Here is a 24,853-nt window from a genome sequence, read left to right as displayed (position 1 = left end):
ACACTTATCAGATATATTATTTGTAAATATCTTCTCCTATTCTGTGGGTTGTATTTTCACTTTCTTGAATAGTCATAAATTTGACTTTTGATACAATCTTGCTTTTATACAAATGTATAGATATAGTCAACTTAAATGTTAGTTGGTGTTACATATAGAAGGGCTTCCCTGCTGGCTCAGTGGTAAAGAACCTGCCTGCCAATGCAGGAGATGCAGGTTCAATCCCTGGGTCAGGAAGATCCCCTGGAGAAGGAAATGGCAACCACTCCAGTGTTCTTGCCTGGAGAGTCCCATGGACGGAGGAGCCTGGTGGGCTACAGTCTGTCACTTCAGTTCAGTTCAGTCGCTCAGTCGTGTCCAACTCTTCGCGACCCCATGAACCGCAGCACGCCAGGCCTCCCCGTCCATCACCAACTCCCGGAGTTCACTCAAACTCTTGTCCATCGAGTTGGTGATGCCATCCAGCCATCTCATCCTCTGTCGTCCCCTTCTCCTCCTGCCCCCAATCCCTCCCAGCATCAGGCTGTTTTCCAATGAGTCAACTCTTTACACGAGGTGGCCAAAGTATTGGAGTTTCAGTTTGTGGGGTCGCAAAAAGTCAGACATGACTTAGTGAGTAAATAACAACAAATTACATATAGAATGGATGGACAACAGGTCCTACAATATAGCACAAGGAGCTATATCCAATATCCTGTGATAAACTGTAAGGGGAAAGAATATTAAAAAAGAATGTATATATGTATGTGTAACCGAGTCACTTTGCTCTACAGGAGAAATTAACGCAACATTGAAATCAATTGTACTTCCATTTAAAAAAAGAAGCAGACACAGAGAACAAACGTGTTACCTGTGGGAAGAGGAAAATGGGGATGGGAAAGACAGGCGTAGGGGATTAAGAGATAAAGCTATTAAGTATAAAGTAAACAGTGCAAGCAAATCTTGTACAACACAGGGAATATAGCCAGTATTGTATAAAGCTTTAAATAGAACATAAGTTTTAAAACCTGTTAACCACTGCGTTGTACACCTGAAGCTCTCATATTTCACATCACCCACGCTGCTGTCGTTCCGCCACTAAGTCGTGTTCGACGCTTTATGACCCCACGGATGGCAGCACGCCAGGCTTCCCTGTCTGTCACTGTCCCCCAGAGTTTGCTCAGACTCATGTCCATTCAGTCAGTGATGCTATCTGACAATCTCATCCTCAATACATTGTACTCAACTATACTCAATTTTAAAAGAAATGCAGCAGTTGTTTTTTGAAAAAAAAATTCTCTTTAAACGTATACAATATTACTTATAAAAATTTGTTTTACTGTACTGACACATATTCAAATTATCAGATAAATGTTTCCTATAGAATGTGGCTGTACGGAAAAGTGATGGGACGTTAGTTCCGGTTAAGTTCAGCGGGGAGCTGAGGGTCAAAGGCCACTGCTGTCAGGCTACGTTCTTTCTTCTTTCACCCAAGAAATCATAGGTCTGCTCGGAAATGTCAAAAGGTTCGTGGACCCCCTCTGGCGACAGCAGAACCTGGAGGGCGCCCTCGTTTTCCTGGTTTTGCTTGAGGAAGTCGGCGATGCCCTTCCACCGGGCAGCCTCAGTCTCCTCCTCTGCCCATCTAGACGGGGGCAGGAGCGCAGAGTGCAGCAGGGGGAGCGCGCAGTCGTGGTAAACCAGCAGGAACACCGCCTTCAGGAGCTCCCTGTCTCCCTGGGAAAACACCCGCAACAACAGTCACTGCGAGCGGACCCAGGCCGTTACTTCTCAAGCGCCACATTCCAGGGACTCTGCAAACTAGAAGCCGTCGAGGGAGGGGGTGGGATGGAGGGGCCAGGGATGCCTGGCAGGTAACGGGCTCTGAACCAGCTGTTCAGTCAGGACGTGGACACAGCAGGAGTCACCTCGGGGACAAACGAGGTGTTCTATCAGCTCCCCGCTGAACCTGATAGAACCTCCTCAGAGGTTCTCTCTGAGGGTCTGAGAGGGACTCCTTGAAGCCAGGGCGCCCACTGAGCTCCACTGAGGATCTCGCGCATTCCATCAAGGAGACTGGGGCACTGGAGTCTAATTCTGGGGACAAGGGTGCGGGTCCAGGTAAATGGAACTAAGAAGACAGTGCGCAGCCAGCTGGATCACCGAATTAGCTCAAGGTGTTACAGGAGGACAGCAAGGGCCCTGCCTGAAATCCAGAGAAAGAGCCCAAGGAGTAAAAGAGGTGCTGTCAAGCCCACCTCCCCCAGGACAGGAGCCAGGTGACATCCCAAGGGCAGGCAGCCCAGCTCCACAGCTCAGGTGGGCATTGCAGGGGTACAGGCAGTGTGCACTGAGATACGACCCCTCCAGGGGGAGCTGGAGAGGCCGCTTCTACAGGCCTGAGGCCCAGCACCTGTCCACTACTGACCGAGAACAGCATTAAACCTGCCAATTTGGGTTGAATGGAAGCTCAAATAAGGATACAATATATACACCTTTTTTTTCCTTTCAATTTTTAGTGCCTTTCTTTGTTCTCCCATGTTCCCTGAGATAAAGTCCAAAAAGCATGGGCCGTGGGCCCCATGTAGCCACCTCCATCTCTTTTTGTAAATAGTCTCACAGAACCGGCCCTACTCAGGTGTTTATACCGCCTGTAGCTGCCTTGCATTACAAAGGCAGAGCTAGGTATCTAAGACACAGAGCATGTGGCCCGCAAAGCCAAAAATATTTACTCTCTGGCCCTTTACCAAAAAAGTTTGTCAGTCTTGGACTAGAGGAGTCAGCCGCTGCACACTGATCGCTGCGAGTCTGCTTGGCAACGACACGCGCTGGGCCACGGATGCAGTCACGCGTGCTCGCAATGTGAGGTGCAGCTTATGCCAATTTAACTCTTACTTCTCTGGGCCTGATATGGACTTTGAGAGCTAGGGATTTTTTTTTTTTTTTTTTTAATGAGAGAAATTTGATAGGCAGCTGGAACATTTTGGCTTAGAAACTTCCCCTCAGTTCAATAAAACTCAGTGGTCTGACTCGGTAAATGTCACGTTGCACTTGATACATGGGTTATTTTCAAAGATTTTTGGTATTGATTTCTAACATAATTCCACAGTTAGAAACACAAGAGAACAGAGTCTGTATGATTTCAGTACCTTTAGACCATGACATTTTTGTACTTGTTTTGTGTCTCTGGATATGTTCCAGTGTCTCCTATAGTCTATGGGAAGCTGAGTAGAACTTGTAGCCTACTGTTCTGGGAAAACTATATATACTTAATTATGTTGAACTGGTTAATGGTGTTTTTCAGGTCTACTATATCCTTCTACTTTCCTGCATATTCATTCTGTTAATTTTTGAGAGCTTGATATTGAAACACCAACTAAAAATCTTAATTTGTCTACTTAAAAAAATAACTGTAATATACAGTGAAATTGTATGTAACTTTGCTCTATATTTCCAAGTTTCCGGTAAATGTGTTATCATACTTTCATAATTTAAAAAATAAAAAAGAAACAGAAAAAAAAATCTCCCCAAGGAACATGGGAGAAGATAAAGACACTAAAAATTGAAAGGAAAAAAAAAATGTGTCTGAAATGACTGTGTTGATCAAGTATTTTTTTAAATGCTTAGAATCGATCACCCATGCCCTTCTTGGAAGGAGTCTTTGGAACCATAATAACATGGTTGAACTGTCAACAGGGATTATGAGTGTGGCTACTCCAGCTAAAGAAGACGTGTGATTAGGACGTGTAGCAAATGCTGAGCACAGAACTGTGGAGTTCGGGGCAGACCGTCACGTTACCTTCTCTGATCTTTTTAATGTACTCTCTTTCTCAGCCCAGGAACTCTAAAAAGCAAACAGAAACACTAGATTAACCTGAGTATTCGCAAGTCTTTGCCACGTCTCTAAGTAAGCTTCCGTCAGGGTTCAACACGAGGTATAGGAGCGGCTCACGGAGCAAGTGGGTCTCTATTAGGCATCAAGTCTAAGGACCCAGAACCAGACGGAGCCGGCGGGATGTGTCAGCAAGCGACCCTTCACAAGCCACAAGTCAGAACTGAGCTAACACGTTTCCCTGGTGGCTCCGTGATAAACAGCACGCCCGCCAACACAGGAGTGCAGGAGACACGGGTTCAATCCCTGTTCCGGGAGGATGCCACATGCCATGGATCAACTACGCCTGTGCACCACATCTACTGCTGCTCTAGAGCCCAGGAGCACAGCTATGGAAACCCATGCACACCAGGGCCTGTGCTCTGCAGCAAGAGAAGCCACTGCCATGAGAAGCTCAGGTACTAGAGAATTCTGCAGTTAGAGAAGAGCCCCTGCTCACTGTAACCAGAGAAAAGCCCATGCAAGCACCCCGCCCAACCAAAAATAATAAATACATAAAATTAAAAAAAAACTAAGAACAGAATCAGTGAAACACTAACATATCCATACAAACTGCACCAACACAGCACTTGAACAGTAAGATATCATTAAGCTTTTAAGGTAAGACAGTCATGAAAACAGAAAACTCTGCCAAATACCATACTTCTGTACAATTGTATCTGCTGAGGTGAGGAAATGGTCAGGGAGAGACAGAATGAAGTGCAGGCTTCCCTGGTGGCTCAGACAGTAAAGAATCCCCTGCAATGCAGGAGACCGGGGTTCGATCCCTGGGTCAGAAAGATCCCCTGGAGAAGGGAATGGCTACCCATTCCAGTATTCTTGCCTGGAGAATTCCATGGACAGAGGAGCCTGGCGGGCTACAGTCCACGGGGTTGCAAAGAGTCAGACACGGCTGAGTGACTAACACTTTCACTTTCATTTGCAAGTAAATATTTCTAATCTATGCACAAGGTTTCAGAAAAGCTTCTTTAAAGAAATAAAACACCCAGAGTTCAATTAGCTCCATGAAAGTATGAAATGAAGACCTTCTGGGGCCCAGCAGGCCTCCATCATGACGCACACTACCCACCCTGAGTGCATCCATTATGTCCGACTCCTCCAAGAGCTTGGGGAAGGTGGCCAGCACTGGATTACTAATTAAGTCTGAAAATCAAAAGAACAGGAAGGATTTTATATAAGCTTCATCCAACGTAACTTATGGCAATAGAATGAATACAAATATTCATTCAGATTGAAATTACTGTGCCAGATGATTTGCTGATGACACACTCTACCCACTTCAACCTCTTGGGGGGCTGGAACCTGACCCCCCCATCCCCACCTGTCTCCACATCCACACCCCTGGGGTTCTGAAATGAGTCTGGTATCAAGTAGAGCCTTCAGGATGGGAGTAAGATGGCTCTGAACAGAGTAAGACCGGAAAATCCTGATTTTTCTGTGTGTTTTTCCTACCTCCCTTCCCTCCTCATGACTGAAGTGTGGTGTGGTAAGAGGAGTCTTCCAATTACAAGGCACCCATGCTCTCGGAAGGCTGAGCGGGAACCAGGAGGCACCAAAGTAAAGGCGGCAGAGGGCGGGCAGGTCAGGCCTGGCTCTAGTTCCCCGCTGCTCGGGAAGGACCTCAGCCTGGGGCCAACAGACGGTGGTGGTGACGCTGAAAGGACTCGGGAGATGGCCATGTGCCTACATGCTATGCAGGAGAATACTCACATTTCACAGTCAACAAGGGTGCGTGCCAAGACGCACACCAGGAAGGGCACTCCACAATGGCAAGGCAGCGGCTTCTACGGTTCTGCATTCTCAGTTGAGAAAAACCCTTCCTCTAGGTCTTACCAGGCTTATTTGGATGCTCAGATCCAAATAAAGTCAACAATTCTGAGTAGCCTTCTTACCTATAAAAACCTAATAAGCCGTATCCTCTTTAAGGCGTCATGTCATTCAGCAAGTTTTTCTAGAGGCACCGAAACAAATTCAAAGGCATGTGATGACTGAAAGGCTTAAACTGTGCCTCCTTCAGAGTTGCAGTTACTCCTGAGGAAGGCTGGTGCTCCTCTAGAGTCACAGTTACTCCTGAGGAAGGCTGGTGCTCCTCCAGAGTCACAGTTACTCCTGAGGAATGCTGGTGCTCCTCTAGAGTCACAGTTATTCCTGAGGAAGGCTGGTGCTTCTCCAGAGTCACAGTTACTCCTGAGGAATGCTGGTGCTCCTCTAGAGTCACAGTTATTCCTGAGGAAGGCTGGTGCTTCTCCAGAGTTACAGTTACTCCTGAGGAAGGCTGGTGCTCCTCTGAGGTCCATTTCTCCTTGCCCACCCAGGTAGTGCGTCCCCGGGAGAGAGCTCGTGTCTCGTTTGTCCACGAGCGCTACGCCACCCTGGGGTTCTCTCTCCTTACTCTATTCCGGCCACACTGCCTGCTTTCAACTTCCACTCCTCCAGTGCACTCAGCACCTTCTGGCCTTGGGTCTTCAGACATGCTGGTCCTTCTGGCCAGAAGGGATCCAAGCCCACCCATCGCCCCTTATGTCTCACTCCTGTCTCAGGTCTAGTCTTACATATTCCTTGCTTGGAAAAGCCTTCCTTCATCCTTCACATTAATTCAGGTTTTCCTAGTGTACGCTCTTGTTGTGTATTTCCCTTCAAAACATTTAAGGTTAAAAAGGATTATTCACATAATTTTGTGTTTCAAGTTTGTGGCTCCACCAGGATAAGGATGACAGTGCCTGTCTCATTCATGGCAGGGCCCTGGCGTGTAGTACCCACTCAATAAAGAATATCCAATAAAACGAAACTTTTGTAGAGGCAATTCTTACAACACACGCCAATCTCTGGCCAAGAACAATCATGTGTGACAACTCACTGATTTTTTTAAAGTTACTTTTTAACATTTTACTGGGGAAAAGTTTCAAGCTGACGAAAAAGTTGCAATGTAGAACCCCTGAATACCTCTCACTTGGTCTCACCAATTTTACTGATGTTTAAACTTCTTGCATTAAAACCAGTCATCTGGGGGTAATTTGTTCTCTTCCCAAAAAGCAGATATGTATACCAAACACACAGTAAAAACATTATTAAAGACATTAAGGGAAAGATATGATTATATATGAAATTTGGATCTCAAGTCTCCAGAATTTAAGATGTGAAAAGTGCATATGGTAAAGAACAGAACCCACACTGAACTCATAGGACGCACGCTGAGCACAAGACTTTGCATATGAAGCCAGTGGGAGCCACTGATGCTCTTCTGAATACTTCACTCCAGCTGTCACCATGAGAAGCAGAAGACACAGGCCGGCAGAGGCCACATGTACTCAGAGCATGGGCACTGTTACAAGTAAGGGGACTACAGAGACGTCTCACCTGCACTGTTCAGGCTCATCCTGTCTTTCAGGAGAACATCTCCAAGAATCTGGCGATAGAATATCAGCAAATGAACGCAGCACATGCTTCCGATTAATGTTTCTGGTAGTAGACTATTAAAGAAGAAAGAACACATTGTTCAATGTATTCATTAAACAATCCCCTATGATCCAACCTATGGTGCTGAAGCTGAAGCGCCAATACTTTGGCCACCTGACGCAAAGAACTGACTCACTGGAAAAGACCCTGATGCTGGGAAAGGTTGAAGGCAGGAGAAGGGGAAGACAGAGGATGAGATGGTTGGAGGCATCACCAGGTCGATGGACATGAATTTGAGCAGGGTCTCGGAGTTGGTGATGGACAGGGAAGCCGGGTGTACTGCAGTCCATGGGGTCACAAAGACTCGGACATGACTGAGCGACTGGGCATGACTGAACTGAACTGATTGTGCTTTTTAAATGCATACTCACCACTCTAATGAAGAGTTCTGAGTTTTGCTTAATTATTGAAAAGAATGTTAAGGAAAATTTCCTTAATGGTAAGTATAAGTTAATGTTATATAAGTTAACTATAACATTAACTATAAGTTGGCCATGTTAAACTTCAAAAATCTTTTATTTTTATGTATATACTTTCAAGTCACAACTTTGAGTTACACTTTCTGTTCCATGTTTGCATATACATCCATGTCAAATGTCAAATAAAAAATAAAAGTCATCAGTTACAAAGAACGGGACTAGTCAGCTGCAAGTTTTAACAAAGCCATGTTGCCACCCCCACGCGATGTGATGAATGCAGAGGAAACATGAGTTCAAGCTTTTTACAGTGCTGGGTGGAACATGGGAGGGTGTGACAGATCAGACTGAATTCTGACTTAGCTACTTCCAAGCTATGTGCTCTGGAGTTAATTTTATCCTTGAGTTTTGGTTTCTTCATTTGTAGAATACAGATAGTCATACCTGCATTTCAGGTTACTAAAAAGATTAAAATGAGGTAAATGTGGAAAGCTTAAGGGAATGCCTGGTGCATAGTAAGTGTTCGAGAACAAGAAACTTTCAATATTGAAGGTAAATTGATATCAGTTTAAAATAGACCGTAAGAACTTTAGGATGTTGTATGTAATTTTCATGGTAACCACAAAGAAAAAAAATCTATACACAAAAGGTAATGAAAAGGGAATCAAAATGGATCGCGGTGAAAAAGTCAATTAAAAACAAAAGGTGGGAGTAAGGGAGGAAATGAGGGGCAAGGAAAAAAAAGATGTACAGAAAATGGATGACAAAATACAGACCTTCCCCATTAGCAGTTACCTTAAATGTAAGTGGGTTAGACCCCTCAGTCCAAAGACATAGATTGGCAGAACAGATTTTTTTAAAAGCAGGATCCAACTGTATTCTACCTACAAGAGACCCACTTTAGATGTAAGGACATTCATCGGTTGTAAATAAAAGGATAGTTAAAGATACTCCATGCAAATAGTAAACAAAGAAAGAAGATATACTGCTCAGATATACTGATATCAGATAAAACAGACTAAAGATGTTATGTAATGATAAGAGGGCCCATTCATTAAGAAAACATAACAATTATAAACATATACAATAAACATCAGAGCTCCTAGATATAGGAAGTGAACACTGACAGAAGTGAAGAGAGAAAAAGATCTACAGTCATAGAAAGAAAGTGAAAATGAAAGTGAAATCGCTCAGTCCTGTCCGACTCTGTGACCCCATGGACTGTAGCCTATCAGGCTCCTCCGTCCATGGGATTTTCCAGGCAAGAGTGCTGGAGTGGGTTGCCATTGCCTCCTCCAGGGGATCTTCCGGACCCAGGAATTGAACCCGGGTCTCCTGCATTGCAGGCAGACACTTTACCGTCTGAACCATATGTCCACAGTCATAGAGGAGACCTCAGTACTCCACCTCCAATAAGGGGCAGAACAGCCAGCACACAGTGCTGCGTCACTGCAGTCGCGTCTGACTCTGTGAGACCTTGGGGACTGCAGCCCGCCAAGCTTCTCCTGCCTGGAGGACAACCAGACAGATCAGTAAGGAAAGGGAACCTGAACTACGCGGTAGACCAACTGTAACCGACAGACATACGCAGAACATGCTCAGTAGCAGAATATAGATTTTTCTCAAGTGATCAAGGAACATTCTCCAAGATAGCCATATGCTGGGCACAAAACAAGTCCTAACAATTTAAAAGACAAATTATATAAAGCATGCTTTCTTTTTTTCCCCCAAAGTATCTTTTCTGATCGCAATGGAATGAAGCTAGAAATCAACAGCAGAAGGAAAACTGGAAAATTCACAGCTATGTGGACATTAAACCTGAAGCCTGGGGCTTCTCTGGTGGTCCAGAGATTGAGAGTCTGTCTTGCAATGTAGGGAATGTGGGTTCAATCCCTGGTTGGGGAACTAAGACCCCCACATGCCGAGGAGCAACTAAGCCTACATGCCACAATTATTGAAGCCTGTGCCACAACTGGAGAGTCCACAGAGATCCCAAATGACAATGAAGATGCTGCATGCTGCAGCAAGACATGACACAGCCGGAGGAATGATCTAAAAGCCAGACACCTGGTGCACGCTAGGCACTCAGTGGGGACATTGAGCACTGGAGTTAACCTTAGCAGACACTCGGGAAAACGTCCTCAATCATTCTAGACATACATTTTCTGAGGGTTATTTTTAGAAACACACAAACTCTGTCACTAAGCATGAAGAATCTCAAAAACCTGGCAAACAGTGTGCTCTCATCAAAGGGGAAGACGTCTTTGAGCTAAGAAAAACCACCTCACGTTACAGAGCAGATCTTAATTTCAGAAATTAATCCTTTATTCTAATTTCTAGGATGAGAATTTTAGAAGGCAAAGTTAATCACACAGGTAACACCCAGCCTTCCAGCCAGCTGGAAGAGAACAGAATGAATGTGACCCCCACGGGGAGTTTCACATAATTTAGATAAGAAACCTTGACCACTCTATAACTCTTGCATTTCTAGAAATGTCAAAAATGCAAGATAGATTCTCTTACCACACTTAAATTCATATACCACATTTGGTACACAGAGTCAGAAATCATCTTTTTCCAACCCTGCTAAAATTCTGATCTTGTACATACCTGACCTAGATTTCAAGGACTGGCTGCAGAGGAACATGGCAGCTGCCTTGATGCCACCACAGGCCTTCCTGTTTTCACGCTGTGATTCCCAAGGCTTGTCCTACCCCCCACCCTCTGCTCTGCGGCTCATATGGGCAGTGTTTCAGATGCATGCCCAAACTCGTCTCACGCTGAAAAACAGCCATTAATTCTGCGAGGGGAAGGGGTGGAACCTTCCTTCCATTCTCCCCTCCCCTTCTCTCCCAGACCAACCTGCTCCATCTGGCAAGCGCTGCGGCCAGCCTGTAGGAGAGGCCTTCAGCGCCCACTGTGTGGGCACTCCTTTCCTTCTGACACCTCACCATAACACAAAGCAATGCTGCTGGCTCTTTATCAGAGTTTCCTTTAGGGAAATTCTTTGATTTTCCCAAACCCAAGATGGCCAGAAAGCTCTAAGCTGAAGAAGTAAAGATATACCTTTCTGACCTCACAGGCAGACCAGCAGAAGTACAATAAACATGATAACAGGCCCCAGGCAAGTAACTTCTGGTGCTTCCCTGGTGGCTCAGATGGTAAAGAACCTGCCTGCAATGCAGGAGACCTGGGTTCGATCCCTGCGTCAGGAAGATCTGCTGGAGCAGGGAATGGCAACCCACTCCAGTATTCTTGCCTGGAGAAGCCCATGGACTGAGGAGCCTGGCGGGCTACAGTCCACTGGGTTGCAAATAGTTGGACACGACTGAGCAACTAACACACACAAGTAACACTACTATTTCCTTTATTTTTAGCAACAATACAATGGAAGTAAAGGAGAAAAAAAGATGAGATACATCAAAAGGCAAAGGAAAATAAATTTATAGCAAATTTATACCCAGGCATATAGTCTATTCCCATAGACCAGGGTTTGCACTGGGAGCCTGGGTCTAAATTTAGGGCTTTCCCTCATCAGGAGTTTAAAAACATGCCTTTGGTTTAGGAGTTGACACGTATACATGGCTATGTTTAAAATGGATAACCAAGAAGGACTTACTGTAAAAAAATTTTTTTAAATAATTAAAAAAATTAAAAGTCATAAAGCAGAGAGATAGAGAAAAAGCATGCATTTGGTCAAATTGCATCAAGTTACATCCCATCAAAAAACAGCTCCAGAATCAGAAAGCCAAGTCTTGGTGAAAGGCAAGGATCCGTTTGCTCCCTGTTTTGTCTCAGCTGAGGGTGCACACAATCACAGTTGTCTCTGTAAAAGGAGATCCAGGCCGCTTCTCTGGTCAAGAAAACGAGCCCAGGGCTTCTCCGGCGGCTCAGTGGTGAAGAATCCGCCTGCCAATGCAGGTGATGTGGGTTCCGGGAGGATCCCAAGTGCAGTGGGGCAACTAAGCCTGGACGCCACCACTGAGCCTGTGCTCTAGAGCCCGGGAACCACATCTGTTGAGCCCACACTCCAGAGCCCTTGCTCTGCAACAAGAAAAGCCATAGCAATGAGAAGCCCATGCACTGCAACTAGAGAAGAGAAAGCCTGTGTGCAGCAACGAAGAGCCAGTGCAGCCAAAAATACATAAATAAAAAGAAGACGAGTCCACACTAATCCACCTGCTCCTGACACAGGGCACGCGGCTGGCTTATGAGGGCAGGATGAAGCTGGCCAGAAGGATGCTGGGGAAACTGGGCACTGATACAGATTGCAACTGGGCTTCCTGCCCTCAGCTCTGCCCACACTGGTGTATGGCTTGGCGTGACAAAAAAGAGCCCCTGTCCTTTCTGTTTCAGGCAGAGAAATTTGGCTAAACAAAGATGAAGGGGTTTTTGTTTTTGTTTTTGCAGCATGTGGGACTAGTTCCCTGACCAAAGATCAAACCTGTGCCTCCTGCAGTGGAAGTGTGGTGTCTTAACCACAGGACTGCCAGGGAAGTCTCAAAAGATGAAGTTCTTAAGTACTGGGCAGTGCGGACAGAGGTGGGGTAGACTTTTGGAGCAGAGAAGGAGGCTGGTAGAATTGTGTGTGTGTGTGTGTGCACGCTCAGTCATGTTTGACTCTTTGCAAACCCATGGACTCCGTCAGGTTCCTCTGTTTATGGAATTTTCCAGGCAAGAATACTGGAGCGGGTTGCCATGCCCTCCTCCAGGGTATCTTCCCGACCTAGGGATAGAATCCAAATCTCCAGTATCTCCTGCATGGCAGGCGGATTCTTCACTGCTGAACCACTGGGGAAGCCCCATCGGTAGCATTAATGCCTTCTTTTTCCACCCACTATGAGAGGCAGGTCAGGGAGAGGAGCCTGAGCACAGTTAGCCCCACTTCAAGGTCCACCTCCAGGGCGCACCTGAACCCAGCCTCTCACCTTGAACCCACAGCACTGCCCTTGCACCATAGCCCATGGCTCTGCAGCAAGGCCCGGGCGTCTGGCTTCTCCGTGCCCACAGCCTGTCTCTGGGACAGCCTGCCTGAAGCCACAGTCCTACTGGTAGGTCCCAAGGCCCACAGTGGACACTACAAGGAGTGCACATTTCTGGATCCTGCAAGTCAGTCAGTCGTGTCCGACTCTTTGTGACCCCATGAACCACAGCACACCAGGCCTCCCTGTCCATCACCAACTCCCGGAGTTTACTTAAACTCATGTCCATTGAGCTGGTGATGCCATCCAACCATCTCATCCTCTGTCATCCCCTTCTCCTCCTGCCCTCAATCTTTCCCAGCATCAGGGTCTTTTCAAATGAGTCAGCTCTTCACATCAGATGGCCAAAGTATTGGATTTCAGCTTCAGCATCAGTCCTTCCAATGAACATTCAGGACTGATTTCCTTTAGGATGGACTCGTTGGATCTCCTTGTAGTCCAAGGGACTCTCAAGAGTCTTCTCCAACACCACAGTTCAAAAGCATCAATTCTTCAGTGCTCAGTCTTCTTTACAGTCCAGCTCTCACATCCATACATGACCACTGGAAAAACCATAGCCTTGACTAGACAGACCTTTGTTGGCAAAGTAATGTCTCTGCTTTTTAATATGCTGTCTAGGTTGGTCATAACTTTCCTTCCAAGGAGTAAGCATCTTTTAATTTCATGGCTGCAGTCATCATCTGCAGTAATTTTGGAGCCCAAAAAAGTAAAGTCTGACATTGTTTCCATTGTTTCTCCATCTATTTGCCATGAAGTGATAGGACCAGATGCCATGATCTTTGTTTTCTGGATGTTGAGTTTTAAGCCAACTTTTTCACTCTTCTCTTTCACCTTCATCAAGAGGCTCTTTAGTTCTTCTTTGCTTTCTGCCATAAGGGTGGTATCATCTGCATATCTGAGGTTAATGGTATTTCTCCCAGCAATCTTGATTCCAGCTTAAGCTTCCTCCAGCCTAGCATTTCTCATGATGTACTCTGCATATAAGTTAAATAAGTAGGGTGACAATATACAGCCTTGATGTACTCCTTTTCCTATTTGGAACCAGTCTGTTGTTCCATGTCCAGTTCTAACTGTTGCTTCCTGAGCTACAGGTTGCTCAAGAGGCAGGTCAGGGGGTCTGGTATTCCCATCTCTTTCAGAATTTTCCACAGTTTATCATGATCCACACAATCCAAGGCTTTGGCATAGTCAATGAAGCAGAAATAGATGTTTTTCTGAAACTCTTTTGCTTTTTTGATGATCCAGCGGATGTTGGCAATTTGATCTCCCATTTTTCTGCCTTTTCTAAAGCCAGCTTGAACATCTGGAAGTTCACGGTTCACGTACTGCTGAAGCCTGGCTTGGAGAATTTTGAGCATTACCTTACTAGCATGTGAGATGAGTGCAATTGCATGGTAGTTTGAGCATTCTTTGGCATTGCCTTTCTTTGGGATTGGAATGAAAACTGACCTTTGCCAGTCCTGTGGCCACTGCTGAGTTTTGCAAATTTGCTGGCATGTTGAGTGCAGCACTTTCACAGCATCATCTTTCAGGATTTGAAATAGCTCAACTGGAATTCCATCACCTCTACTATCTTTGTTCGTAGTGATGCTTCGTAAGGCCCACTTGACTTCACATTCCAGGATGTCTGGCTCTAGGTGAGTGATCACACCATTGTGATTATCTGGGTCGAGAAGATCTTTTTTGTATAGTTCTGTGTATTCTTGCCACCTCTTCTTAATATCTTCTGCTCTGTTAGGTCCATACCATTTCTGTCCTTTATTGAGCCCGTCTTTGCATGAAGTGTTCCCTCGGTCTCTCTGATCCCTTGGTGTCCCGTGGATCCTCAGAGTGGAGCCCAATTTCACGATGGCCCTCAGGGCTCTCTCTGGGCTCTGGGAGGAGAGTTGCGTGCACGCAGAGACGAGACGAGGGAGGCCAGGGATCACAGGTGGCAGGGCAGAGCTTTTACACCGGCAGGAAGAGCTCTACCTTGAAATCACTTCACAAACATTTTTCGGGTGCCTACTATGTGCTGTAACAAACAAGGGCCTCTATTCCTGAGGTCGGGGCTGAGGGCTGGGGGCCCTTCTTTGAGAACCCAGTACACAGAAGAACATTCGCGGCTTTGGGAGAATGGGCCCGGTGATCTGACCACTGCTCACCCAGTCAGATTGATCTCTAGATTGTAAAGCACATCTCCAAGCCAGTATTTGAAGCCAAAGAAACACTATTAAAAGCTGTACTTGAAAGATATGCTTGGAAGTGCTTTAGACTCTGGAAAGCTTATCAACCAGAGAAGCAGCAGGTGGTTGAAGAAGTAGGAAGAATGAGGCTGAACAGGATTCTAGCTTTCCTTTTACAAAGACCACTCCTGTGCTGCTGCTTCTTTTTTTATCTGGAAAAATATAAATTGTCCAAGAAAAGACTGGCCAGAAAGGGGGAGTTTATAGGCTCCATGGACATCCGGGGTGGTGGGCAGGGCGGGGGCAGCCAAGAGTGAATACTACCCACGAGTATACAATTAATGGCTGTTGAAAGATTGAACTGTTAACACTATCATTATAAAACACATTTCAGTACTAGTGATAAGAGCCAGGGATATTTAAACTGGGAGCATGATCCCAACTGAGGAAAGCAACCACTCACAGAGTGCTCCAAGTCTCCCTGAGCCTGAGCATCCGCCAGCAGTCAGCGTCCCGGCAGGGCTGCCCCGCCGCCTCCGCCTGTTCGTAAGCCGCGCGCTCCCATCCACCTCCTGTGCCCTGTGTTCTCCACAGCCCCGCATCGTCGCATGGCACCTCCTTCCAAACTTCAAAGCCCGATTTGAATTTCTCTGATCTTACCAGCTACATAGCACATCCTCACTTGAACAAACTTTATGACAGCACTGCTATCTGCTATTATATTTACATTTATCTACACATATGACATTTACATTTACTTACACATATGACAATACCAGGGCTTCCCTGGTGGCTCACACAGTAAAGCAATGCAGGAGACCCGGGTTCGATTCCTGGGTCAGGAAGATCCCCTGGAGAAGGCAGTGGCAGCCCACTCCAGTATTCTTGCTTGGGAAATCCCATGGACAGAGGAGCCTGGCGGGCTATACAGTTCACAGGGTCACAAAGAGTGACTGATCCACTGAGTACACATGCACACATATGATAATAGTAATAATTACTGTGATACTTATTGTGTATTACTGTGAAGCATGCACATAAATACTAGGCAAATGCTGTATATATTCTCATTTCCTTAAACCTCATTAGAGCTTGATGGGCTTGATATTATTATGTCCATTTTAAAGACACAGACCTTGAGACCCTGAGAAAGACGGTCAATGGCTTGTCTAAGAGAGTCCTGAGTCGGACAGGGATAGACCCGGGATGCCTCCCATGTAGAAGCTCCTGGAAGAAGATGAAAACTAGAACCACCGTGAGATACCACTAATCACTTACTAAAACGGGCAAAACAGGAAAAAATCGATCATATCAAATGCTGTCAAGAATACTGGAGTAACTGCAACTCTCATATGTTACTGGAGAGAGTATAGAACAGCCTGGTCATATTGGAAAACAGTTTGGCAATTTCTTATAAAGTTAAGCAAAGGCCAGATGATCCAGTAATCTCACAAGAAAGGAAGATATAAGTCCATACACACAAAAAAACTGCTATGCAAATATTTAGAGTAGCTTTATTCATGATTGCCCAAACCTAGAAACAACTCAAATGTCTCTAAACTGGTGAATAAATAAACACATGGTGTATATCCACCAAATGGAATACTAGTTAGAACAAAAAGGAACAAGCCACTAACATATGGGGCTTCCCAGGTGGCTCAGTGGTAAAGAATCCTCCTGTCAGTGCAGGAGACGCAGCAGACTTGGGTTCGATCCCTAGGTCGGGAAGATCCCTTGGAGAAGGCAATGGCAATCCACTCCAGTATTCTCGCCTGGAAAATCCCATGGACAGAGGAGCCGGGCGGGCTACAGTCCATGGGGTCACAAAGAGTCAGACACGACTTAGCGACTGAGCACACACGCAGGCATGCGCTGACACACGCAATTTCATGGATACATCTGAGTTATGTTACGCTAAATGGAGGAAGCCAGACGCGAAAGTCTGTACACCGTGTGACTCCATTTGGAGACCATTCTGGAAACGGTAGAACTGGGAGAAGAAAACGGACCAACTGTTGCCTGAGACCAGAGCCAGAGATTTGATTACAAAGGGGCATGAGATCATCTTCAGAGTGACAGAAATATTCTTTATCTCGACTGTGTGGTAGCTACATGACTGTATACACTTGTCAAAACTCAAAGAACTTAAAGTAAAAGGGGTAAATTTTACTTGTGTGTAAATTATACCTCAATAAACCTGACATTTTAAAAAGCTCCCCAGGGAATTTCCTGGCAATCCAGTCATTAGGACTCTGAGCTCTCACTGCTGAGGCTGCGAGTTCAATCCCTGGTCTGGGAACTATGATCCCACAAGCCATGTGGTGTGGCCAAAAAAAAAAACCAAACAAATTCATGATGATTTTTTAAAAACAGTTCCCCAAAGTTCCCTAAGGGAAAGATCATGGATGATAAGCCCTGCTTAGTCAAAAGCGTCTGTACTACTTTTGACCACATCTATCATTTGTACCAACTGGTAAACTGAAGAGTAAGTTAATCTGAAATGTATCATTATTCCATTTCCCTACTGATCCTTGGCTGAAGAATCAGTGAGGGAAAAAAAAAAACAAAACTAACAAATGGTGACTGAGCAGGAAGAGAAGCTGGAAGCAGAGACGGTCCATAGATGCTGACTGAGCCCAAGTTCGCCAGACAGGTAACGGCGGGTACTAACCTTAGTGTGCTCCTGGATCTTCTGTTCAAAGACCTCAGTTTGACTAGAAGTTGAGGCTGCCTCCTCATTGTCATCAACTGATGGAAAACACTACCATGTGCTTTTAAAAAAGAAAAAATAAATATCAAAACTTAGTGCTTAGGCAGTGAACGTGATACAACAGTATTTTACATAAAATTTTATAATAAAAATAAGACAAAGTTTCTTCAGCACCAGGAGTGCTGAATTGTATGAAAGGCAGCAGCTGCCCATACACCCTAAATGAACTAATCAAGTACCATCTGCCCTAAAGACCTTCAGAGGTCTTACCTGATAGCTCAGCTGGTAAAGAATCTGCCTGCAATGTGGGAGACCTGGGTTTGATCTCTGGGTGGGGAAGATCCCCTGGAGAAGGGAACAGCTACCCTCTCCAGTATCCTGGCCTGGAGAATTCCATGGACTGTATAGTCCATGGGGTTGCAAAGAGTGGGAAATGACTGAGCGACTTTCACTTTCATTTTCAAAGACCCTCGAAGGTTCCCAACTGACCCACCCCTGGAGCTGCCACTCCAGCAGATTCTTAGACAGCATCATTGCTGCTAGATTAGACGGAAGGGGAGTTTAAAAAGCATCTCTGACTTCAAGTGGAACTAACCGTATCCCAGACCCCAGGACCTTCCTGTTCCAAGATGGTGGGGCTGGCATTGCTGCGTGTCCTAAATCATGAAACAAGGAGACGGCTGTCTGAGGAGCCAGAGGGGAGTTTTAGATCTGTCAGGCACTAAATCCAAGAGGCAAGTGCCATAAATATTTGCCTGACTCTCCATGTTCCCATTATCTAGCACAGCGCCTGGTCAATGGACACATCGAAAGATGCTCAGTGTTTCTAGAGGGCAGCCTGGCATGTATGCCAGTGACCAAGCAATAGGAAAGCACTGAATTGGCCTGTTCTGTCAGTTCTGAGGCCCTGTGCTCAATGAAAAGGAGCCAATACAGAGCCCTTACGCTTCCTAATTGCCTATGTTAAAGTCTCACATGTGCCACCAAGGAAATATTCACTTAGATGAAAATGATTAAGATTTTAATATCAAATGACATGCTTTTAAAAATGTGAATCCAGGTGAAAAGTGTTAGGCTTTTTAGACTATAGCTGTCTTCTTTGGTGCATCTTCTGCTTGTTTAATCTTTAAGGAAAGGGAAGAAAGCAACAGAAAGAAAGTGGTACCTCTTCTGGATACTGAAGGGTCCACTTCAACACCTTTTTCATAAGGGGTGCCTCCGTTCAAGAAGAGCTTGTAAGTCCTACAAAAGAAAAGCACCAGTGTGCACGCGACACCCACAGTGGAGCCGGCAGCAGAACATGATTTTAGCACAAGCACGTTCACAGACATTTTATTCATGCCTCATTCACTGGTAAATGAGAGTGAAAGTTGTTATCCTTCCCTAGGGTTATCCTCTCAGTAAACTGAGTCTCCTTCTTAACTGTGAACAATAGAAAATACATTTTCCACATTAAAGTGAGAAAGATTAACTGATGTCATTTTGAGACTTTAATGACTTGTGCCATTTAAATGTCTTTTTCAAAAGTTTTGAATCATCATTGGAAATAAAGCTATCATGAATTTATACTACTTTTAAAATGCAAAAGTAACATGTAGATTGTTGTAAAAACTTCAAATGACATAGAAATGATCAATAAAAACCCGAAAACTCCCTCCTTGTCCTTTCCCACCTAGTTTGGTAAGCCCCCTGTCCTATCTTTTTTCTGTACAAATTATTTTGAAACAAATTCATACACACAATAAATCTCAAACTGACACACATTTCCTTCTAAAGTTGCCTCTTTAACCCGTGGCATGGCCTCCCCAACTCTGCTTCCCAGAGATGACCTCCAGGAACAGTTTCCACAGGCACACGAGCACAGCACTCCGTGCAAAGAAGGGGCATCAGCACGCTCGTGGCCCTGCACCTTGCGGGTTTCAGCTTAGAACACACGCTGGAGATGTCTCTGCATCAATACACAGGCCTCCGTCTCATTTTAAAAAATAGTTTAGGACTTTAAGAAAGATTGGATAGACACACTTTTCCCTCCTAGTAAGCACAACTAAAAACCGTGAACATTATTAAAAACAGAAAAACAAAAAACCCACAAGGAGCCTGGGCTTCTACATCTACAGGCGGTATTGGGTTAGGGCTGAGGGGTGATAGGTGCCCGCCCCTCCCACCAGAGTGCCATCAGGAGGACTTTCACCTCTGTTCTGTGGTAAGGTCATGCCCACCCGTGGTGTCAGTAGAGGAGGAAGGGGGCAGCATTATCGGAATTAAACCCTGGGGATAGGAACTATTATAATCCCATTTTAAAGCTGGGGGAAATTGAGGCTTGGAGACATTACAGAACCCATTGACAGTTACACAGACAGAGCCCAGGCTATGGCCCTGAATTCTATCATTCCAAACCTAGGGTCTCCATCATCATCCTACTGACTGCCCCTCTGCATCCCTTCTGTGAGTTTCTTGTTTATATCCGAGACTTAGATTTGTGTGCGCACCCACTTTCAAATTCGGATTCTCTTCTTAGTTTTTGAGAGCTCTTCTTATATTAAAGATAATAATCTTGTGACTGTTAGATACTGGATATATTGGAAATACATTACAAACATTTGCTTTTGGTCTTAAATTTTAAATTTGTTTACAGTGGCTGCTGCTACGGGGACCATTGACCTAGCTTTCCCACTCTTTGGTGAGAATTAGGCTCTATTTTGGGCTTCCCTGGTGGCTCAGTGGTAAAGAATTCACCTGCAATGAAGGAGACTTGGGTTCAAACCCTCAGTCAGGAAGAGGCCCTGGAGGAGGGCATGGTAACCCACTCCAGTGTTCCTGCCTGGAGAACTCCCTGGACAGAGGACCCTGGTGGGCCATAGCCCATGGGGTCGTGGAGTCGGACAGGACTGAAGTGGACTGAGCACATGAACACACAGGCTCTGTCCCGGCACTGTGAAGTGTGCTAACACCACAGGAAGTTACTGAAAGAATATTCTCAGCAGATGACTGGTGCAAACATCGTTTAAAATACTTTGCGACCTGTGTCGCGTCTCCCCACTAGGATGAGATCGCGTATGCTGTTTTCATATACTACCTTAACAGAGTATTAACGTGAAACTGAAAGTCTTAGTTTGCTCAGTCGTGTCTGACTCTTTTGCAGCACCATGGACCGCAGCCCACCAGGCTCCTCCTTCAGGAGATCTCCCAGGCAAGAATACTGGAGCGGGTAGCCATGCCCTCCGCCAGTGGATCTTCCCAGTCGAGGGATTGAATCTGCGTCTCCTTCATTGCAGGTAGATTCTTTACCATTTAAGCCACCAGGGAAGCCCCCAAAGAACATTAAAAAGCCCTCTCCCCTCAAGTTACTGAAATGTGAAACCTCTGGAAACCTGAGGTGTCTAGATTCTAAAAAATGAATTTCCACAAAATTACCCACTTGGAGGGAATATATAAACCCAACTTACTTTGCTGGAATAGGAATTCCAGTGGCATCAAAAAGTTTCAGAAACACCCAGCCACAGCTCAACTCTCCTCTTTCACCAGTGGACTAGAAAATAAAACTGGGTATGAACCTTCGTGTCTGAATCAGTCAAATCTATCAGCATATACCAAGTTCTTATAAAAGGAATAAAACAAGTATTTGCCTTTAGAACTAAAAAGTTCTTCACAAGAAAACAAAGTGAAAGCCAGGGGAGGCCTACTGGACTTGCAGGGCAGATGGTAAAGGCAGGATGTCAAGTGAAAATCTGACCTTGTTAAGTCGCTCCTGAAAAAACCCTAAGCCTGATGCTAGGATTACCGCTGCTGTTGTTTTTTGAGTGATATAAATATGCTGGGAAGTGATCCCAGGTCACATCAATGCTACGTGCAAGCAGGAGGCTTTGGGTCTCAGTGAGAAATGGAATGAGTCACTTAAGTCAATGAAGGGGCGCCCTGCTCAGAGCTTCACCCCCAGCCCCCGTCAATCGTCAGAGGCCAGTGCATTCACCTGGGGGTCCTGCTCCTCACTCCTGTCCTACACAGCAACACGCACGGATGAATGCGCCTTAAAGGAATGCAAGGGCAGGACTTCCCTGGTGGCGCAGTGAGAACCCGTCTGCCAACGTGGGGGACATGGGTTTGATCCCTGCTCCGGGAAGATTCCATGTGCCACGGAGCAACTGAGCCCGTGCGCCCCCACGCTGAGCCCACGCTCCGCAACAAGAGGCCCCGCTGCAGTGAGAGACCCGCCCGCCACGACTGCAGGAAGCCTGCCCGCAGCACCGGAGCCCCAGCGCAGCCAGAAATCAACGATGAATGAGGAAGTTTTAAAAAAAGAAATGAAAGGCCAGCATAACTCCATTAATGGAATTTAACAGCCGGCTCTCTGGGTTACCATGAAGCCAAGCACACACACCACACCCGTGAAGCTATTATTAAATATGGAAACATATATTACCACAGACCCACATCCGCTGATTCAAGAGTTTATATGATGTAAGTTAATCCAAGTTTCTGATGTTCCCTTAATAAAAATGACCACTCTGCCAGGTCCCTTCATTAGAACCCCCATTTACAAGGTTAAGGGCACACTGACCCTCAAGGACAGAGGCACCACTCTGTGCTGGAAAGCCACTGTACATCTATCACTTTCTGTAAAGTCCCATCTTTTTCAAATCTTCATTCTTATAAAGCACTGGAGTTCATTCCAGCTATAAATACAAAGAAAAAGATTTGCTTTAAACGCTGCTGAAAAAAGCAGCATCATAAAAAAAAAAAATTAGAATCACTGCCATTCCCATTCCTCAAGAGGTTAATATTCTATTACACAGAAAAATCTCAATTATTGTTACTAAGAACAGACATTTAGAAAAAAACTTCCCTTTTAACTGATAATCAGAAAGCTTTATCTTTCAACTGACATACATTGCGAATATAAGAAATTCCAAGTTCAAATAATATTCCAAGATCTGGAGAGGAAGAGTTGGATCTGATGAAACAGTCGCCATCAAGCAGGCAGGGCAAGATGCCAGTAACCTGAAACAAGGCAGAAAACGGAGGTTACTAAGAAGCACGGAGAACGGAGGGAGGAAAAACAGTGAGGTCCTGCTGTTGGGCAGGGAGCCATAGTCACTGCCCCGTGACAGACCATAATGGGAAAGAGTACGAGAAAGACCGAATATACACGGGTAACCTAATCGCTCTGTTGTACAGCAGCAACGAGTACACGCTGTAAATCAACTACACTTCAATACAATAAACGCTTTTAAAATGGCAGGACAGTTCAGCTCTATCATCTGCATCATAATAAAGGTCTTTTTTAAGATTTTTAAAATATGTAGACCACTTCTAAAGTCTTTATTGATTTTGTCACGATATAGCTTCTGTTTCATGTTTTGCTTTTCTGGTTGTGAGACCTGTGGGATCCTAACTCCCCGACCAGGGATTGAACCCACAGCCCCCACATTGTAAGGTCAAGTCTCAACCACTGGACCATCAGCCAAGTCGTCAAGGTCTTTTAAAGGAAACAGAAAGCAGATGGATTGGACTCATCTATACCAATGGTGTGAAATTTTAAAATGTTATTTTTGTGCTAAAGAAAACTACCTTTACGTTCACTTACTCTTTGCTTAGAGAGGAAGCTAATGCAAAACAAGCACTGTACCAAGGTCTTCGGAGGTATTACAAACATAGTTTGATATAGGATAAGATTTTTGGAGGGCAGGGGGGATACTGCATGGCACATGGGATCTTAGACCCCCGACCAGGGGTCAAACCTTGCAGTGGAAGCTTGGAGTTCTAACCACTGGACCACCAGGCAAGTTCCTGATGAGATATTTATATTAACCACTGTCCTTTGCAGACAGGACTAAAATTATAACCTGCATACACACTTGCCCAGCTTCCCTGAGGCAGGCCTTGGAAATTTTCCTTTCCTCTCACTCTTCCTGCACCACAACATCCCTCTTCCTTGCCTATAAAATCCCACACACCCTTCAAGATCAGTTTCTCTTCTATAAAACCTGTTTCTCTATGTTCCACAGTACCAGGAGCCCCGCAACCATTACACTCTGCCTACGTCACAGCTGCCAATAGCACCCACTGCACGGAGTGACTCTCAGGATTCAGTAAGAAGACGCCCTAGCGGCTGCCTCGGTGCCCAGCACGCAGTCATAGCTCCGCACACAGAGGATATTGGCGCTGTACACGTGTCTGCCTCTTCTGCACCAACGCAGACGCTCCCACAGCGTCCAGGAAGCATGCCTCACACCTAAAGGACGGACGGTTAATTTCACTCACAAAGGAGCCTATACGTACTAGTTATCCCTTCCATCGGTTCATCTTTATATCCAGGAGAACATTAGAAAAGTTGTTGGGCCAAAATGAAAGCAGAAGGATGCTTAAAAGACCAAACCGGAGGACTTCTCTGGTGGCCCAGAGGGTTAAGACTTCACCTTCCCATGCAGGGGGTGCGGGTTTAATCCTTGGTCGGGGAGCTCAGATCCACATGCCTCTCGAGAAAACAAAACAAAAAACAGAAGCAATGTTGTCACAAATTCAATAAAGACTTTAAAAATGGTTCACATTAAAAAAAAAGATCACACTGGACTTGGAGGGGTGGTGCTGTGGACAAGTGTGGACCTGTGCAGCCCACAGGCGAGGTGGCCGGGCTCCTCCCCGTGCTGTGCCCACGTGGTGAGCCTCTACCTTGCTGTGAGATCTCTTGATGCAACAGGAAAAGTTTAATGAAGGGTTCCTGGGGTCAGTGACACAAGGGAGTGAACCGTGGGAAGGAGGCAATGAAACTGGAGGTGGAAAAAGTAAACAGAACTATAGACAAGTAATGTTATTAAAGGAAAGACATCTTCATCTCCCTGGCATCTATACGACACTGACTCCGTGGCTTGAAGCCACTTAACCTCATTCCTGTCTTTGTTTGTCTCAATCTTGACAGTCCCTGGATGTCAAGGGATGATCGGTTCCCTAGCTGTCACCCATGAGTTTATCTGAAGAAAGCACAGCTCTCCTGAGCACAGCTGGAGACCGCATTTAAAAAAAAACAAAACACTTCTTAAGAGATGCTAAGAGTCTCTTTTAAGGTTTCTCTTTTTGTTTTCATTTTCCATCAGACAGAACTTTCTAAAATTGAACTTTGTGATTCATTGAATGAGATGATTCATAGGCATGGTAACTTTGGTGAAGCAGAAACGAGTGATTTTTATCAAAGTTCTCAGAGAACATTAAATAATGTAAAGGTTCAAACCTGGCACCTGTGTTAGATAAAAGTACGT

General features: G+C 45.3%; 1 protein-coding gene across 4 annotated transcripts in view; it reads right to left on the bottom strand.

The window, feature by feature from the left end:
- Nucleotides 1-790: 790 nt before the first annotated feature.
- Nucleotides 791-24,853, bottom strand: part of NPHP1 (nephrocystin 1) — a 65,707-nt gene continuing 41,644 nt past the window's right edge. For all 4 annotated transcript variants that reach the window (XM_061431459.1, XM_061431461.1, XM_061431460.1 and 1 more), the window contains exons 13-20: nt 22,488-22,598; nt 21,047-21,129; nt 18,766-18,842; nt 17,562-17,661; nt 7,229-7,341; nt 4,941-5,014; nt 3,779-3,823; nt 791-1,716 (exon numbers count right to left, since the gene is read on the bottom strand). In XM_061431459.1, coding sequence (XP_061287443.1) covers nt 1,444-1,716; nt 3,779-3,823; nt 4,941-5,014; nt 7,229-7,341; nt 17,562-17,661; nt 18,766-18,842; nt 21,047-21,129; nt 22,488-22,598 — 876 coding nt within the window. In that variant the 3' untranslated portion in view covers nt 791-1,443. The remainder of the gene's footprint in view (nt 1,717-3,778; nt 3,824-4,940; nt 5,015-7,228; nt 7,342-17,561; nt 17,662-18,765; nt 18,843-21,046; nt 21,130-22,487; nt 22,599-24,853) is intronic.

The sequence above is a fragment of the Bos javanicus genome, chromosome 11, assembly GCF_032452875.1.
Source record: "Bos javanicus breed banteng chromosome 11, ARS-OSU_banteng_1.0, whole genome shotgun sequence".
NCBI classification, from domain to species: domain Eukaryota; kingdom Metazoa; phylum Chordata; class Mammalia; order Artiodactyla; family Bovidae; genus Bos; species Bos javanicus.
Note: the sequence above shows the minus strand (reverse complement) of the source record. Positions and strands in the feature narration are given on the sequence as shown.